This window comes from Bufo gargarizans, chromosome 2 (assembly GCF_014858855.1).
Source record: "Bufo gargarizans isolate SCDJY-AF-19 chromosome 2, ASM1485885v1, whole genome shotgun sequence".
In the NCBI taxonomy this organism is placed as follows: domain Eukaryota; kingdom Metazoa; phylum Chordata; class Amphibia; order Anura; family Bufonidae; genus Bufo; species Bufo gargarizans.
Genome location: NC_058081.1, coordinates 582024039 through 582043174, shown reverse-complemented (window position 1 = coordinate 582043174; position 19136 = coordinate 582024039). Strand labels below are relative to the sequence as shown.

At 46.5% G+C, this 19136-nt stretch overlaps 1 protein-coding gene across 1 annotated transcript in view; it reads left to right on the top strand.

Annotated features, from left to right (window-relative positions):
• The window catches only part of LOC122928690 (tyrosine-protein phosphatase non-receptor type 11-like), a 136249-nt gene that overhangs the window by 116531 nt on the left and 582 nt on the right, over positions 1–19136 (top strand). The window contains exons 10-15 of the mRNA XM_044281801.1: positions 814–945; positions 11266–11420; positions 11506–11573; positions 12154–12305; positions 13133–13233; positions 17190–17309. Coding sequence (XP_044137736.1) covers positions 814–945; positions 11266–11420; positions 11506–11573; positions 12154–12305; positions 13133–13233; positions 17190–17274 — 693 coding nt within the window. The 3' untranslated portion in view covers positions 17275–17309. The remainder of the gene's footprint in view (positions 1–813; positions 946–11265; positions 11421–11505; positions 11574–12153; positions 12306–13132; positions 13234–17189; positions 17310–19136) is intronic.

Sequence of the window (19136 nt, the reverse complement as noted above, 5' to 3'; positions counted from 1 at the left end):
TCCCGTAACCCCTAGCAGTGTGTAGTGCGATGGAAAGGCCAGCAAAGGAGGCAATGTGGACAATCACAATACATTAGTAAGTGCCTTGTATTGTCTATGTGATAAATGCCATTGCCTGAAGTGAGACAACCCCTTTAAGGAAGAAATAACACTGAATTAAAGTGTCTCCTAAAACACAACTTTTGATTAACAACAATTTGATTAAATAAAATTAAATAATATATTTTTTTTTTTAACTGTACATGACCCCAGGGGGAGGGTAAAATGGCCTTCAGTGCATGTTAAGCCCCCTTCTCCCCGTCCAGGAGACATCATACTTGCTCTCTGGTTGTCACTTGTCTTTTTTCAAGAAAGGATGGAAAAGATGAGTGTTTGCTTATCTGATCATCCCTCTGTGCCATTCATTGATGCCACGATGCATATATTTACCAGCATGCGGATAACCGCATCAAATAAGTCGCACCGAACCCACAATCGTTAATAAAGTTTCCATTTTATATTCTCCCTGACCTTTCCGTACCTGACCTTACTGTACGATATTCAGGCCGCGTTTCTGGGTTGGCATTACTGGTCTGAATAATGGTTCCTGGGGAAGCACTGGTCCCAGCTAGTATTACATGGAGGATGCTCGCCCTCCAGTCTACAGTTTGGGGTAGACTGGTGTGTGCATTCATTATTTTGCAGCATTATTTGCTTTCTGGCTTTGATATAATGCGCTCAGAGGCCATAGTTCAAATCTCTTAGCAGAGCACTAAATAGAACAGACTGCCCTAAATGTGCATCCTTTAAAGGCTTGTGTCTCTACCATTACAGAAAAAATGTTTTCGTTATTGGCCCGAGGAAAACTGTTCCAAGGACTACGGCTGCATTCGAGTTCTGAGCCTGGCCTTACATCAAGAAAAGGATTATTTCCTGCGGGAGTTACAGATGTCACGCACAGATAGTGTAAGACTTTAAATGTCGCTCTTCATTGTAGTATCCTTGCAGCAATGTGCAGCTTTCCTCACCGGACATGTCAATTACACTATTCTCCGTTACCCAAGTAACACCTGGCACCTTTCTGTAGTTAAATGAATTGAATGTCGACCATTTTAACTCTGCTTCGTTTTTAAATTCAAAAAAATTCTGGCCTTTTAACCTCTTAGATTCCATGTCCTTGGCGAACACAACAGAGGGAAGCGGCCCCCTCTGTCACCTCATCAGCTACCCTGCACCATGATCCTATGGGTTTCCTAATGAAGTTCCCAAATCTGCCATCTTTGCTCTTCTATTAGAACTTGTCATAGACATACATAACACACTGCAATAGAAAGGGATTGCAGTGTATGATATGAACGATCAGAGGATCGCTTGTTTATTGGGCATCTGTCAGCAGTTCTGTACCTATGAAACTGCTGACCTGTTACATGTGCGCTTGGTAGCTAAAGGCAGCAGTGTTGGTCCCATGTTCATATGTCGTCCCCCCCCCACATTTCATATGCAAATGAGTCTCTAGGAGCAACATGGGCGGTGCTGTTACACCTGGAGGTCTTCTCTCTCTGGACTCTCATTGACAAGGCCAGGCAGTGTGAACATGATCACGCCTGCCCAGCTTTCTTAATCAAAGTGCTCTTGGTGACATAGTTGCAGAGAGACAAGAGCCTCCAAGTGTAACAGCAAACCGTTGCTCCTAGAGGCTTATTTGCATATATTAAAATGTCATTTTTCTCAGCAGTGCGGACACATATGAACATGGGACCAACACAGATGTCTTCAGCTGCCAAGTGCACATGTAACAGGTCAGCCAGTGTCATAGGGACAAATCTGCTGGAAGATACCCTTTAAGTCACCTCCTGGCACTTAAAGAAAAGTTCATAAAAGTTTGAAAAAGGTTTTAGAAAAATAAAAAGTATTTGGAAAAAACCCTAAAACTAAACTAACTTGTATGTAGCCCAAAATGGTGCCATTAAAAATACAACTTGTCCCACAAAAAGAATTCAGAGTCCTCGAGGTTCAAAATGGCTGCCTTCTTAACCCCTTAACGCAAAACGCCGTGCATGTACGTCGGGAGATGCATTACCAAAGTACATTCCGCTGTACGTGCACGGCGGGCTGATCGGGCGGGCACCGGAGAGGTGCCCACCCGATCACTGCAGGGGTCCGGCAGTCCCTGGTAGCCGGGCCTCTGCTGTATCCACCGGCATTCCTGTAAAAGCCGATGACGGCGGATTAACCCCTTCTATGCCGCGGTCAGCACTGACCGCGATATAGTAGGGGTTTGTGTCAGGTGAGGGAGCGCATCGGGTCCCTGCGCTGCTGTGGCGGGGACTCGATGTGTCAGAAGGCAGCCCGATCCCGTGCAGAGGCTGCCCAATGCCTTGCACGGCATCAGGACCTGCCTTCTACGGGTGCCCAGGAGATCCAGCCTCAGGCTGGGTCTCCTAGGCAACCTGTTAGTGTATGACTCAGTGTCATACACTAACAGGCAATGCATTACAATACAGATGCATTGCAGAGTGGATCAGACCCACAAAAGTTGAAGTCCCAGAGTGGGACGGAAATGGTTAAAAAAAAAAAAAAAAAAAAAGGTGTTTTCAATATTTTTGGAGGCATATGCCTTTTGGATCGCTTGGTGTTGCACTTTTAGTGATGTAAGGAGACAAAAGTGGCTTTTTGACAGTTTTTATTTTTTTATTTATTATGGTGTCTATGGGACAGGGTGGATCATGTGATATATTTATAGAACCGGTCGTTACAGACGCGGCTATACCTAATATGTGTGTTTTTTATTTTTTTCTATTTTTTATCATAAAAAATATGCCCCCAAAAATAGTACCAATATAATGCCTCTTTAACATAAACAATGCAGATTGGCTCAGGATACGATAAGGGTGCGTTCAGGGAAACTCACACCATTTTGCAATTAAGTTCTTGTCAGTTTTGTCTGCAATCAGGTTGCGTTCAGTTGTTTCCGCGTGGGTGCAATGCGTTTTGATGCGTTTTTCACGCGCGTGATAAAAAATGCGTTTTTCACTTCTATGGGGCCAGGGCTACGTGAAAAACACAGAATATAGAACCTGCTGCGTTTTCCATGCAACTGATGCGTGAAAAAAACGCTCATGCACACAGACCCATTGAAATGAATGGGTCAGGATTCAGTGCGGGTGCTATGCGTTCATGTCACGCATTGCACCCGCGTGGAAAACTCGATCGTGTGAAAGGGGCCTAACAGTCACCCCACCCCGCAAAAAATTTGCCCCTACATAGGACAATCGGCCCCCCAAAAATAAATAAATATATGTTGGTAAGGCTGAGGTTCAGCCTGCATTTGTGGGAGGGGCTTGAGCCTTCTTAAACCCCCACTTACCTCATCACAGTGGGCGTTCCGGTTCTTGGTGATCCACTGGCTAGTGTTGGTGTGTTTCCTGGTACCTACGGTCGCCTCTTGCTGAGTTTGTGTCTCCTGGTGGTAAGTATGGGGCTCTTTCGCAGGGCAAGAGCTGAGGAGGTCTGGCGCCCTCCCTCCACCTCATGCGGCCGGTGCGTTCCAGCATGGAGCGCACGGGCTTCCGGCTAACCCCCCCCCCCCCCCCTCCGCTCGTCTCCCTGGGTTCTTGGCATATGGCGTCAGGGGACGTACCCGGCAGCCGGTCCGGCTCACCCATGCCGGGGGGGGGGTTAGGTGTGGGTGGCTCACAGGTCTGGCCGGCATTCCTGTTCCCGGCACGGCGCACGGGGGCGTGCGTTCCAGGGTGGAGCGCACGCACTTCCGGGTGCCGGTCCTCACCGCTCCACTGGCTTCCGGCATCTGCTTGGTCCTACCGGCCCAACAGTGTCTCCCCGATCGTTGGGGGGGGGGGGAGGGGGCTGGTTCATCTTACCAAGCAGCGGCGCCTCAAGTCCGGCGTAGCAGCCGGTGCACACGGGCGTGCGTTCCAGGCTGGAACGCACTCCTCTTCCGTCGCCCACAATGACGTCACCCTCCCCTGCCCCGTCGCCCTGGCTGCATGGTGAGCTTGCGTTCCACGCCGGGCGTGGGATCACGGGCAGCCGGGCCGGACGGGGAGAGGAGGGAGGAGGTGTCGAGAATTAATTATCCATTAAATAAAGCGGTCAGCATGCGCAGCAAAACAAAAAAAAAACACAACCCCAAGGGGTGAATGACATTAAGGTACGTTCGGGGTAAACCCGCCATAGTCCGAAAAAAAAAAAAAAAATAATTAAGGAAAATAAAATGGATTCACAGACAAACCCGCCATATAGTTAAAAAAAATATATATATATATAAAAATTAAAATTTACTGAAACCCGCCATATAGTAAAAAAGAAAAAAAAAAAAAGAAATTAAATTTAATGGAAACCCGCCATATAGTAAAAAAGAAAAAAAAAGAGGGAAATTAGTTTATTGGAAACCCGCCATATAGTAAAAAAAAAAAAAAAAAAAAAAAAAGGGAAATTTGATTTACTGAAAACCCGCCATACGAAAAAAAAAAAAAGAATAAATTATTTTAAATTCGGGGGTCCACGTGGGACCAGTCTGACTCCTTCCCACTTCGGCCATCGGGTCACATCCGAGGGGTCTGGTTTCCCTGGTTCGCCCAGGCCATCATGTTTTGTCAGGTCACCAAGTCGTTGTCTGCCGGTTACAGTCGGGTGGCCGGTCACGGTTGGTGGCGCCCCCTCCTTCCCTGGTACGCCCAGGGCTCGGCTCACTCCTGGTACGCCCAGGTCTTCACGTTTCTTGTCTTGCATACGGGTTCACGCACCTGTCCTTCGGCTGCAGGTCTCCCTAGGCGGCCATCTTCGGCTTCTCCCCTGGGCATTCTTGCTGTCCGTAAATCCGAAGTTCATGGCTTGCCACTGCCCTTCGCGGGCCGCTGCTACGCGCAGCCTCTATTTTCAGGGCTACGCGCCTTCTCTCCTGTCAAACCGCCTGGTTCGCCCAGGCGGCTCTCTTCGGTCAGGTTTCCGATCCGATGTGCTCGGATGGTCGCTTGGCCTTAGGGTGAGCCCCAGCCTGGCCAGTTCGCCTGGTTCCGCAGGTTGGGGGACACCCATGGCCTCTGCACTTTCAAATGTTTCGCCTGTTGCTTTATTTACAGGAGTTTTTGTTCCCAGTTCTCCGTTCCTTTTTCGGTCCTGTTCAGGTAAGTTCGTGCTGGCACCACCTCGGTCCCAATCAAATCATAACCACGCGTTAATTACCTTGGTCTGTTCGGCTAGGCCAGGTTCGTCTGAACCGTCTTGCGAATTCCGTTACCGGTACGTGTCTCTCTGTCGTGCACCAAATGTAATCTCCAAGTACGTCATCACCTTCTTTTTTTTTTTTTTTTTTTTTTTTTTTTTTTTCTTTTCTTTTTCTTTTCTCCCTTTATTTTGTCATGCCTTATATTTTTTAGCTGCTCTGCCATGTCTCGAGCCTCGGATATGGAGGACGGCCTTTCCATCTCCGGCTCGATCGCATCAAGCCAAGCGGGTCCCTCGTCCCTTCGGAGCTGGACCATCCCAAAGCTATTGGCCGAGTTAAACCGGAGGGGCATTCCACACCCGGCCACCGCAAGAAAGGCAGAATTATATAAACTGCTTATGACCAGCCCTAGCGCCACGGCGGTGCAACCGGAGGCGTCGGCCATCCAGTTGTCCCTGGTACAGCTGCAGGCGACCCTGAATTCCCTGGTGGACTCGGTAGCGGACGTTCGGGTTAGAGTTTCGGAGCTCGAATCCCGGCCACCCGTTGTACCTCCGGCTCCCGTTCCGCTGATGACCCCATCTACATCAGGCTGGCTGGATACAGGTACGCCAAGACCCATTCCACAGGTGTCCCCCTCTCACTTCATCCCTGATAACCTTAAAAGAGACATCCTGGCGGGGAAAGATGTCAATTTGGCATCAATCCTCATTGCCGCTCAAGATGTTCCCGAGAACCGGGTCATCAACTGTGGTGATGTGTCGGTGGTCCTTCGGGCCAAGGATTCACGGCTCAACCGCAAGTTGACCATCCCGGAATTTGTCCTGGCCTTCAGCCTCTTCAGGGACATCGTCTGCACCGCACAGCCAGAGAGAAGAGAGGAGCTGGACAGCTATTTGTACCTAGTCACTGACCTAGGGCACAAGTATGGTGGGTCGGCCTTCTATGACTACCACCGTTCCTTTGCAGCCAAGGCGGCGGCAGCCCTGGCCCAGTTCCAGTATGTCACCAGCTGGTCCTTGATTGACACCGAACTTTTCTGCCGTCACTTCGCTGGCCTCAGGGCTCCCAACTGTGCGACATGTCAGTCGATTTTCCACTCCTCTGAATGGTGCCCCAATACCGCGCACCCGTCTCAGGACAGGGCCATCCCGGGGACGTCTGGATCATTTCCATCCAACCCCTCCACAGACAAGCTCGGCAGACCTATTGTCTACCTGGGGAAGAGCCAGGTCTGCAATAACTTTAATTCAGGGGGGTGCTCTTATGCCAGCTGCCGATCGCTCCACGTCTGCTCCCTGTGCTTCAGGGCCCACCCGCGGTCCACCTGCCCAAAGAAGTCTTCCAAGGGTTCCTGACTAGCGGACATCAACGTGGACCTCTTGGCGGCACTCCTTCGCGATCACCACGATCAAGACTTCGTGGCGTTCTTGTTGGCAGGCTTCCGCAAGGGGTTCCACACAGGGCTCATCGCTCTGCCACAGGTGCCCTGGGAGGGCAGGAATCTGCTGTCCGCCACCCTAGACCCTCCAGCAACTAGCGAGTTGCTCCAGTCGGAGGTTTCCAAGGGGTTCCTCATAGGCCCGTTCCCACGCATCCCGTTTTCCTCATGGCGCATTAACCTCATCGGCTTGGTAGCAAAGAAAAACACCAATAAAAAAAGATGAATTTATGATCTGTCCGCCCCTCATGTGTCTGGTGTTCCAAGCCTCAATTCTCTGATCCCCTCAGAAGAATTTTCCATGCGTTATTCTTCGGTGGACGACGCCATCCAGGCCATCCTGTCGCATGGTAGGGGCGCTTGGCTGGCAAAAGTGGACATTGCAGATGCATTCAAACTCCTTCCCATCCTGCCGCAGTTATGGCAGTTCTACGGTATTGAGTGGGCCGGCCAGTATTTTTTCGCCAACAGGCTCACGTTTGGATCCAAGAGTAGCCCGTGGTTATTCGACCAGCTGGCCAAGGCGCTACATTGGATCCTGATCCATCACGGGGGCCTCCGCAAGGGGTTCCACACAGGGCTCATTCACTACCTTGACGATTTTCTTGTTGTCGAGGATCCGCAGGGCGGGTCCGGCATACTTTCCGTCCTCCTCGAATTGTTTGCCAGTCTGGCTGTTCCGGTCGCGGAGTCTAAGACTGAGGGTCCGGCCACGAGGGTATCATTCTTGGGCATCGTCCTGGATTCGGTTCTGTTGCAAGCCAGCCTACCAGAGGAGAAACTCGCTCAGTGTCGGGAGGTCATTTCCCATGCGGCAGCCACAGGATGCCTCACTAGAGTCGAGTTGCAGTCTCTTCTGGGGCGGCTCAACTTTGCCTCCAGGATTATGCCCCAGGGGAGAACCTTCGTGTCAAGGCTGCTCCAGCTTCTTCCCTCGGCACCCGAACAGGACAGCATCATCCGATTGGACGGCCAGGCCATGGCGGACCTGGCTATGTGGGAGTTGTTCCTGTCCCGGTGGAACGGTGTCTCCTTTTTCGTGTCACCTTGGTCTTCCTCCTGCCCGACTATTTTTTCAGACGCAGCTGCATCTTGCGGCTACGCTGCCATTTGGGGTTCCCAGTGGCTAGCGGATCGTTGGCCCAGTGCCATCTTAGAGGAGGCTGAATCCATCCGCACCTCCTCTTTGTTGGAATTATACCCCATTGTGGCAGCGGCTCAGGCTTGGGGCCACCTCTGGGCCAACTTGCCGGTGATGTTTGTGACAGATAACCAGGCCTTGGTCGACATATTGGCCAAGGGCAGGGCCAAGTCCCCCAAAATCATGGCACTGTTGCGCCAGCTGGTTTGGCTGGCCCTGTCGCATAACTTCCACGTGCATTGTAGCCTCATCCCGGGGGAGAGGAATATAGCAGCCGACTCGCTGTCCAGATTTAATTTCGAACTTTTCTTCCAGGTAATGCCGGAGGCCGAGCCACGCAGATTTCCCACCCCGCCCTTCAGTTCCCTGACAATGGACTAAGCATACTCATCGCGTCAGCAAGGGACCTGGCGCAGCAGTCCCTTGCCCCCAACACGGCCAGGAACTACCTTTCAGGCCTGAGAACCTTCCAGGAGTTCTCACGTCTGCACCCGCAGGCTGGCCTGGCAGACATTCCTTACGTCATGGCCTTCATCGCCCATTGTCACCACCAGTTACACCTCTCCTACAACACCATTAAGTTGTACCTGGCGGGTGTGCAACACCACACCATGCTCCGCAACCCGGGGGGCGGGTCCATTCTTTCTGCGCATGCGGTCAAGGCCACCTTGCGAGGGGTCCAGAAGGGTGGGCCCAATGCCCCGTCCCGCAGGCAGGGCATCACGGGGGAAATGTTCCGGAAATTATCTTCAGCCCTGGATGGTGCTCCTTTTGGGCCCTTTCCCAGCTTGGTCATCAAAGCTGCCATGTACTTAGCATTTTATGGCTTCCTTAGGCCGGGCGAGTTCACGTGCGGTACGGCGGGACGGTGCAGCCTGCACAGAGAGCAGCTGGTGAGGGTGATTGACCATTACGCGCTGAAGATAATTACCACCAAAACCAGTCAAACTGGCCCCCCGGTGGAGGTCCAGTTCTTTCCCACTAGCAATGAATGGTGCCCGATACAGGTATTTGACCGGCTCATCCTCGCCCTCCGGGAGGCGCCACCTCACAGCCCTCTGCTACCCCATCTGAAGGGAGCTCTCACCACGGCGCAATTCGTCAGCCACATCCGCACGGTGGCGGCTGGCTTGGGATTGGACTCAGGAGCGATATCCGGTCATTCCTTCCGCATTGGTGCCGCCTCCGCGGCTTCCCGGCGGGGGGTCCCCGCCCATGTCATCCGGAAAATGGGGAGATGGCGTTCGTCTTGCTTCGCCAGATACATACCTAACCCGCAGGTGGAGATTTCGCTGGCTTTTCGGTCTTTGGTGTTATAAGGTAATAAAGTCTTACACCTTATCTATTGTTGTCATTTTTGCCCCCTTTTAGGCTACTCTCATACCCGGCTCCAGGCACACCCCAGCCGGTTTAGGTTCCAGGCAGGCACTCTGCCCTAGTCTCGTATTTAGCCTCGACCACAAAAAAAAAAAAATATATATAGCTCGCAGACTATGGATTCACTAAAACATGATTTTTATTTTATTTTTTTAAATTGTGTTAAATGTAAAAAAATTTATAAAATAATAATATACATATTAGGTATCGCCGCTTCCGTAACAACCTGCTCTATAAAAATACCACATGACCTAACCCGTCAGGTAAACACCGTTAAAAATTAAAAAGTATCAAAGCCATTTTTTTGTCACCTTACATCACAAAAAGTGTAATGTGAAGCAATCAAAAAGTCATATGCACCCCAAAATAGTACCAATCAAACCATCATCTCATCTCGCAAAAATGATTCCCTACCTAAGAGAATCAACCAAAAAATAAAAATAAAAACTATGGCTCTCAGACTATGGTGATACTAAAACATGATTTTTTTTTTTTTTTTTTTTTGTTTAAAAAATATTAGTGTATAAACTTAAATTTAAAAAAAAGTATACATATTGGGTATTGCCGCGTCTGTAACAACCTTTTCTATAAAAAATATCACATGATTTAACCCCTCGGATGAGGTCCGTAAAGAAAAAAATTGTCAAAAAGCCATTTTGTCACCTTACATCACAAAAAGTGTAATAGCAAGCGATCAAACAGTCATATGCACCCCAAAATAGTACCAATCAAACTGTCATCTCATACTGAAAAAAATTAGCCCCTACATAAGACAGTCGCCCAAAAAATATTTTAAAAAAAACTGTCTTTCAGAATATGGAGACACCCAATTTTTTATTTTTAAATGCTTTATTATGTAAAACTGAAACAAACAACCAAGGATCCAGAGATCTGCTCCATCGCCTGCCCTATAGTCCTGGCACATGTGTACCAAAATATACTGCTAAAAGAACATACATTGTACTTTTAAAGCCTCTGCTGCTCCAAGCAGAAATGGTTAAGTAAAGTGCCAGTATTCCTGCGAGGAGCATATATACGTATCCCTGAAAATCAGGCTTCACACTCCCAGGCTTGAATTGATTTCATTATTTTTTTTTTCCACATTTTTCTTGAAATATTTGCACATAATGACTAGTTTTCCATTCAGTGCTGTGACACTTCCGTCTAGTTCTGCAGCCTTCTCTAGATCATGGAAAGTGACAGCTCCCCTGTAGCGCTGCTCACCCATATGTAATTGGATAATAAACACATCTCTGTCCGCTTCTCATCAGACTTCAGACTGTCAGGCAGATCAGAGGGCTCGGAACCTGCTGCCGACATTACATCTCCCAGACATTTCTGTAATTACCGATACTGGAGGCTGTGAGGGAGACGGCATGATAGTTTACTGCTAGATGTTGTGTATTGCCTACCATTATGTAGCTGCTCCAATGATACAAACAAACAAGCAAAAAAAGAAAGAAATGTGTCTCTTTAAAAGGCAAACAAGCCCACTGATGTGTCATGTAATACAAGCGGACACAACGTATCGAGCCTTTTATTTGCATCATAGGGGCATGTTCCGGGCGCCAACCCGTCAGTTCATCTTGTACATGCACGCCTTTGCAACCAAGAACAACATAATCTGCCGTATATTTAAGAGCCTGAGGACATTACTGTCTCTAAGGACAGTGACAGATTAAAGGGGTTTTGTGCACTTAAATTTAAAGTCCAACCTGCTTGCCTTCTCTCCATTATGGTTCCCTGCCTCCCTTCTGTGGTCTTCAGGTCTCTGTCCTGCAAGTTCACATTCACACTGCTCCTGATAATAATACTCCACAAAGAATGTTTGTCCTGCTTTCCGTAGCTCCTCCGACAGACTCCTTTTGAAGAGGGCTTGCCACTTTTGCTGATGCAGGGAATTTGCTGCAGGTGACACCACACCTTTGCATGCACTACCCAATCAATGTCACTTGTGCCATAGTCAAACCAGTTACACACGGAATATAAGCTGTAAAAGACTGAGGAAACGTTTAGAAGATGTCCAGGCATAGTACTGCCTCAGTCACCCATAACACAGTAATGTCCCTGAGAAGGCAGCCTATAAGTTCACTCCAAACACGAAATCCAGTGACCTAACCAAGATATTTACTCTCCTAGGAGGAACCTCCAAGGCACGTATGGCACTATCAATATCTGAGCTGGCCAGACCATGGGGTACCGAACGAGCCCGGAGGTGTCCTCAGCTTCCTAGAAGAAATTAATGCAGTGCAACAAAGTATCCCAGGGTCCGGACCTATAGTGGTGCACTGCAGGTATGGAATGTGCGATGCCGTAACCTGTCCGGATGTCCTGCCGGTGATGAACTTTTAACTGAAACCTTTTTCTTTTTCCTTTCAGTGCTGGAATTGGGCGGACCGGTACCATCATAGTGATTGATATTCTGGTCGACATTATAAACAGACAAGGTAAATCTTCAGTTTAATGAGGACTTAAAGGGGTTTTCTGAGATTTTTATACTGAGTACCTGTTCGGTTGGGGTCAGACACTCAGGACCTCCCGCCAGTCAGCTGTTTGAGAAGGCACTGGGGCTCCTGTGAGCACCGTAGTCTTCTCTCAGCTTTTCCTAGTCCAGTAATGACAGGTTTATCAGTCACATGGCCAAGGACCAGCACAGACCCTGAGCACAATACCAAGCGCAGCTGCTATACAATGTATGGCGCTGTGCTTAGTAAGCTGGGAGAAGGCCCTAGTGCTCACAGGAGCACCAGTGCCTTCTCAAAACAGCTGATCGGCGGGGGACCCGGGTGTTAGACCTGCACCGATCAGATACTGATGGCCTATCCTGAGGACCGGTCATCAGTATAAAAGTCTCGGAAAACTCTTTTAAACCCTTACTGAAAGTACAGGAGGTCCATGCTGGAGTTCTGGCAATTACTCAATGACCAGGACCTAGAAAGGCAAGTTCCCAGAGTTATAAACTCTTCTAATATTTGTACGTTATATGCTTTGAAGTGTGAGAGGGTTTATTGTGTTCCCCACATCCAGGTTTGGACTGTGACATTGACATCCCCAAAACCATTCAGATGGTGAGACAGCAGCGCTCGGGAATGGTGCAGACAGAGGCTCAGTATAAATTTATTTACATGGCCGTGCAGAAGTATATCGAGACCAGGAAGAAGTATCTGGAGGACGAGCAGGTGAGAGGATTTCATTTCCCCGGACGGCAGCGCTTCTTGCAATAAAACAAGGTTATCTGTTGAACAGATGGAAGTAAATGGCCAGTAAACCTGCGTCTTGACTTGGACAATGGCCTGCAAACTGAGATCCGTAAATAAAATTAAGGTGTAGTCGGCGTTAACCTTGTATAGATTTGGAGGGAACAGCGCCATTTACTGTGAAAAATAGGCTTAATGCTCTCTTAAATGGGAAGTAAAAATTTTCACTATAGGAAATTCTACTTCTATGTCTTCCATTTTGACAGTTGCGTTCATGAGACCTGGGAACGGCCATAGAAATAGAAGCTCATGCCAAATCTGCAGTTGTCTTTTAGATTTACGTTTGCTATATTATGACATAAGGCATACGGTAATCGCTTCTGTATATGCATTGCTTACAATTGGATGTATGCAGTGTCGCACTGTATGGCATTGCTGCCTTATGAGCGTAGATTTTATGGATTTACCCCTAATGCTACATGCACACGACCGTTGTGTGTTTTGCGGTCTGCAAAAAACATGGATGGTGTCCATGTGCGTGCCGCAATTTGTGGAACGGCATGGACAGCCATTAATGACTGCCTATTCTTGTCCGCAAAACGGACAATAGGACAGGTTATATATTTTTTTCCGGACCAGGGAACGGAGCAATGGATGCGGAAAGCACACAGAGTACTGTCCGCATTTTTTTAAATAAATGGGTCCCCATCCAAGCCGCAAATACCAAAACAGTCGTGTGCATGTAGCCTAAATATGTTGGTGTGGGAAAAAACTTAGTTTTTTTTTTTTCTCTTTTTTTTTTTGCACAGAGGGGCAGGAGACAGGACCGCGAATATAGCAACATTCATTACCCACTTGGGGAGAAGTTAAAAGCCAAAGCACCTTCAGCTGCAGCACCTAGCCAACCTAGGTAAGCGTGGTCCATGTACAGGGGTTCTGCACCCTTAGCAGTTTGTGCTCAGTTTGTCTTCATACATCAACCCCATCCGACATCTTTTTTTGATGAACTAGAAGAAGATTGCGAGCCAGGCTCTATCATCCAACATCAGTGTCTGGCCTCACTGATGAATGGACAAAAATCTTGTAGAATGCCTTGGCAGATGTGTGGAAGCTGCAAAAGGCAGATGTGTGGAAGCTGCAACAACTCCATATTAATGCTTATGAATGTAGAGTAGGATGTCATAAAGGCTCCTGTAGATGTAATGTGTAGGTGTCCCAATACTTTCATCCATATAGTGTATGCTTAGTCAGTTAACCCCTTCTTGACATCTGCCGCGAATGTATGCCGGATGTCGGGTCTATAAAGATAGTGCCTGCTCCGAAGCGGGCACCATAGCCGCCAGGTGCCTGCTGTTTCATACACGGCTAATGTTTACGATCGGCAGTAATGCCAATTGCAGACATTTATCCCCTCAGATACTGTGGTCAAATATCACCACGGTGTCTGAGAAGGCTAAAACTGGGAAGCACGCAATTCCGGGGAAAGCACCCTGTTCTAATAAACTAGGCTTACAGGCTCATTATTAGTGCATCCAAGTTCAGGCCAGCAGATGGCAGCACTGAACTGGGATATAGTGATTTCTATACAGAATAATGGAACAAATTCCATTATTCTGTAAAAGTTGCAATCTATTAAAATATTTTTCAAAAGTTATCCCATATGGTGAATGGCGTAACGGAAAAAAATAATCGCTTTTTATCTCCAAAAAAATGAATAAAAAGTGATCAAAAAGCCATACACACCCCAACTGTATTATCAAAAACTACAGATTGTCCTGGAATAAATGAGCCCCAAAACGTCTCCATAGACATCTCTGTAAAACAGTTATGGTGTTCAAAATATGGTGATAAAAATAAAAATATAAAAAATTTCAAAAGTTTTTATTGTGTACTGACCTGGAGAATGAAGAGCCCAAGTCTGTTTTACCGCATAATGAACGCCATAAAAAATTTTATTTTTTTTTATTTTTCACAATTCCTCCCTATTTGGAATTTTTTACCCGCTTCCCACTACATCCTGTGTAATATTAATTGGCATTGGAAAGTACAACTTGTCCAGCAAAAAACAAGCCCTCATACAGCTATGTGAACAGAAAAATATAAAAAGTGGCTCTGGGAAGGCAGGAAGCGAAAAACAAAAATGCAAAAAAAACTGAAAATCGCAGCGTCGTGAAAGGGTTAAAGGAGTTTGAATTTCTATTTTATTTTTTTCCCCTCCTGTCTGTAGTAGCATGCTTTGTGTGCCCTCTGTGTGTGTGTGTGTGTGTGTGTGTGTGTGTGTGTGTGTACAGCTATTCCTCCCATCACATATGTACAAGTTCCGTTCGATCAGGTGTGCGTGTGTTGTGAATAGGTAGAGGGGAGTAAGCCACTACCAGATACCTTATCTTCCCTGAATAAAAATCATCAGGTTTTGAAATTCAACATGACAGATTCTTTTTCACCCCAATCTAATCTGTCAGGGGAGAGTCTGGATTCCCCCATAGTCAGAGCGGATTAGGTGGCCCAAAGGCCCTGGGCGGTTCCTCAAGCTTGGGCCCCACTAGTAAAAAGAAAAGGAAAAAAAGTATACTGTACAGAATACCCCAGCCCTAATGCTAAAGACCTATTTAGATAGACATTCAGCGCTAGAATACAGCCATACTTATTGTATCCAGTGACATTTCCTTTGATGTAGACATTCTGTTTTAGCATTTTCTCCATTGGAAGCAGACCACCATGATGACAGGTTTCAGCCACATGTCGTCTCTGCAGAATTTGGCACACAGACATCTTAGGTTTCTCACTTTCCATCATCTCCCCCCTACTGGTGCCCCAGCAGTGTCATCCAGCTGCTACATCCAAATGTGTGCCCGCACTGCTCCCCAAAGCCCCCGAATACTATACTGGAGAAATAGCAGTACTATACAGCTAGCCCCCCGCCCCATGGCATTATAAAAGTCCCGCCAATAGTAATTCTCTCCCAGTGTGCCCTTATTAGAAATAGTGCCCCCCATACAGTGCCCCCAGTAGTAGAAAAGCCCCTCTATAGTGGCCACAGAAGTAGTAATTCGCCTAAACGCCCTCAGTAGTTACCCTGCCTGCTGTAGTGCCCCCAGTAATGCCCCTAGTATTCATGATGCCCCCACAGTACCTATAATGTCTCCTTTTAAAGCCCACTGTATATACAATGTCCCCCTTTACAGACCCCCGTATACAGGGTGAGTCAAAAGTCGCAGGACACCCTTTTATTTCAGAAGCAAAAGGGAAAATGAAATATCTGAATATTCCAGCAGGTAATGGGTGAGGGGGGGGGGGGGGCCTATCTTTTATGCTATGTCAGGAACATGGCTGCCATCTTGAAAGCAAGGGCAAATTTTTCCAATAGGAAGGGGATCATGTAGCATGTATAGTGTCCTAGTTATAGTGCCCCCGGTACTCCATCCCAGCACCTGTGACACTCTACAGCCTCATAGGCTTAAGGCCTAGTGGTCTATGAGAACTAATGGTGAGAACAGGCGACATCAGCTCGCGGCTTTCAAATGTGGGGCGCTGGGCCTAGAGAAGCCCAGAAATATTGGTCATAAACACTCATTTAAGCCACTTTCTTATCAGTAGGAATAATGTGTTTATAAGGTCACAGATAATAGCCGGTAAGCATCTCCGTCGGAAAAGAGAGAAAATACAGCTCCTGCTAGTAGATAAACTCAAAGCTGTGCAGGGAAAACTGCTAATCATTTTTTATTATTTTTTTTTTATAACGACCAATTTTAAAATATTTATTTCAAAATGAGTACAATGCAGTGTACATAGCCTTTAAAGGGGTTATCCAAGACCTATAATGCCCATATGCCCGAGCCCCTGACACAGATTGTACTTACCTCGCTCCTCGGCTCCCGCGTCGCATCTGATGCCGGTGACTAAAACTGAAAACATCTGGGGATCAAACAATAGCAGCAGGCCGTGTCTGGAACGAACATTGCTAGCATCGCAGGTGACGCTAGGGAGGCTCCTCCTTGTTGCGGCCTGCTATTGGCTTCACCTCGACCCGACGTCAGATGTGTTCATCCCCACGATCGGGAGATGCAAAAAGCTGCTGTACGGGCATCAGGAGCAACGCGGGTGCCAGGAAGCAAGGTAAGTACAGCCCCTGTGAGGAGCCCAGGCATATGGGGGAGCATTATAGGTCTTGGATAACCCCTTTAAGAACTTTCTTTATATGTCTAGGTCATCTGCTTATTTTGCTTAAAACTTCACTTTTTTCTTATTCTAGGGTGACATTTTGGTCTTTGGAACCAATTACTGGTTTTCCAAAGAGTTATGGACCCAACTTACATTGGTCATCCCGGAACTAATTAATGTTGTAACTTGAGGGACCGCTGTAGTTGCTCTCAGAAGCCAGTGGTAATTTGGTGAGGAGCCATTTTGACTGATAAGGAGCTCCTGATGTCACAGTTAGGAGTTAATAATTGGGTAAAATAGGTTTTGTTTTTTTTGGCAGCACCATTGATTTCCTGTCCCTGTACTTGCATATGTCTTCTTTAGTTCAAGTGCCCAGGAAAGTTGTAAAATAAAACAAGATAAAAGGTTAAAACCATCTTGTGTGTCCATATCCTACCAAGAGCAGGCCCCTGGTCCATGGTCTGCATCTAGTATGGCAGCTCATCCTCATTCACTTGAATACACATGAGATACCTGACAAAGCTTCCCAAGAACTAGGAGCTAGGGTTTTCCATTTGTCCTATAAATACTAGTACTGCTGCCTAATTAATTTACAACTCTTGGAAGTTTTAGATGCCGTGTCCTGTTTTTCTCTTTTCCTGTCCACTTTGTACCCTGGTTGTAATATAAGTACTTTCATGCATTTTTCATATTTTATGTTTGCAGAGTCAGCGATGATTCCACTTGTGTCTATGAGAATCTGAATATTAGAAGCACAAACAAATCAAGTACTAGTAATGCCGGCAGATAATCCATGGCGTTTCCAGATGCACTGATACTAAATGAGTAAGAGCCTCCTCCCTAATTAAATTCATGTGTATATTGGATAGGGTTGTGTGCAGTGGGTAAGGACTGTACTTGGTGTGCGTTTACAAATTATAGCAAAGTTACTAATATAGGCCCTGATTTATCATACCTTTACTCCAGAATTCTGGCGTCAAAAAGTCGCAAATGTAAGCGATTGTGCAAAAATATGCAACTTTTTGCATTTTTACACCACTCACTCCAGTTGTAATGTGTGGAAAAGTGGGTGTGGTTAGCTATGTTACTGAGTTTTACTCCAGATTTATCATTTCAACTCTTTAAAAAAGTCACTAATAAATCGCAATCTCACTCCAGGAGGAGGTGGAGTAGTAAAACTGGAGTAGCTTCTCCAGACAGAAGTGCTAATTTAAGGACAGGCCAAATTTATCAAACAACCCGTGACATTTGATAAATGTGGCACAAAGTACTCCAACACAGACTCGAACAAAATATTCAAATATTCTTCTAATGATAATCCCCCATAGTGTTTTGCATAGAAATTACTATAGTTAGTATTTCCACCACTAGATGGTGCTTTTGCATAGCTTGTGTTTCTTAACAGCACACCATGTGGCTAGGCATGGTATTACAAGAGCAATATATGAATATGTCTGTAAAGGTTCTCATTTATCCAGGTCATGGTATATCTGTAAAGAATAAATCAAGGCAACTGGACGTCCAGTTGCCTTGATTTATTCTTTACAGATAATATATGAATAGTTACAAAGTGGAAGTGCACCTCTTTGCATATTTTTTTCTACCATAAGATTGCTTCTGTGGTTGTTGGGTATACCCATTAATGGCTAAATCAAAGTAGCTTTGGTGCCCTTTGGAGTATTATGCTTTTTTGGCCGATTGCATAAAGATTTGGGAGCCATCATATGCTGTTGAGCACTCTGTTGTCTTCAGTGAAGTACTCATACACATTGAGAGGACCCACCCAATGTTATCTTCTGTTTTGTCTCTATGAAATGTGTACATACAGTTTACCTGGAAACCTTGAAATTTAAAGGAGTTATCCATTTTAATGAAATTTTTCTTCAAAAGCTTAGGAGGTTATAAAATAACAAACTAAATAATACCCACATTAATGATCACCCACCTTTCTTAGTATCCCAGCCTTCTGCCATGAGACAGACTGGACCACTGACTGCTGTGTACCTCACAAAGTTACCAGTTATTGGTTGCAGGTCAGGTCTCAAACCTAAGAGAGATGTGGTCTGCACACCAAATGTCAAGGTATCAGGGTGCACGTGGAGGGCAATCGACTGATCCAGAATATGAAGTACGGTAATCAGCGGCACGCCTGAAGAAGTTTGTTCAATCCTCATTTAATATATCGTCAAGAAAAATATCATACATGAAGTCATATCCAGAGTAAATTCCATATCATTTAGAACCACATTTAGTTTCTAAACGTTTCGGTCATCTAGTGACCTTTGTCAACGGAATCTGTGGTCATCAGTTTAGTGATATCCAGTCATACCCCTACACTGATGACCACAGATTCCATTGACAAAGGTCACTAGATGACCGAAACGTTTAGAAACTAAATGTGGTTCTAAATTATATGGAATTTACTCTGGATATGAATTCTGGTATGATATTTTTCTTGATGATATATTAAATGAGTATTGAACAACCTACTTCAGGCGTGCCGCTAATTATTTCATATCCTTCTCTAACCTGACCTTTCCAAGTATTTGGGCAAATAGTCAGGAATAGCTGTTTATATAAGGTTGGGGGGGGGGGGGGAGATAGCTGTCAGCTAGGCAAGCTGATGCAAGTGTATGGGCAGCTTTAGCCTCT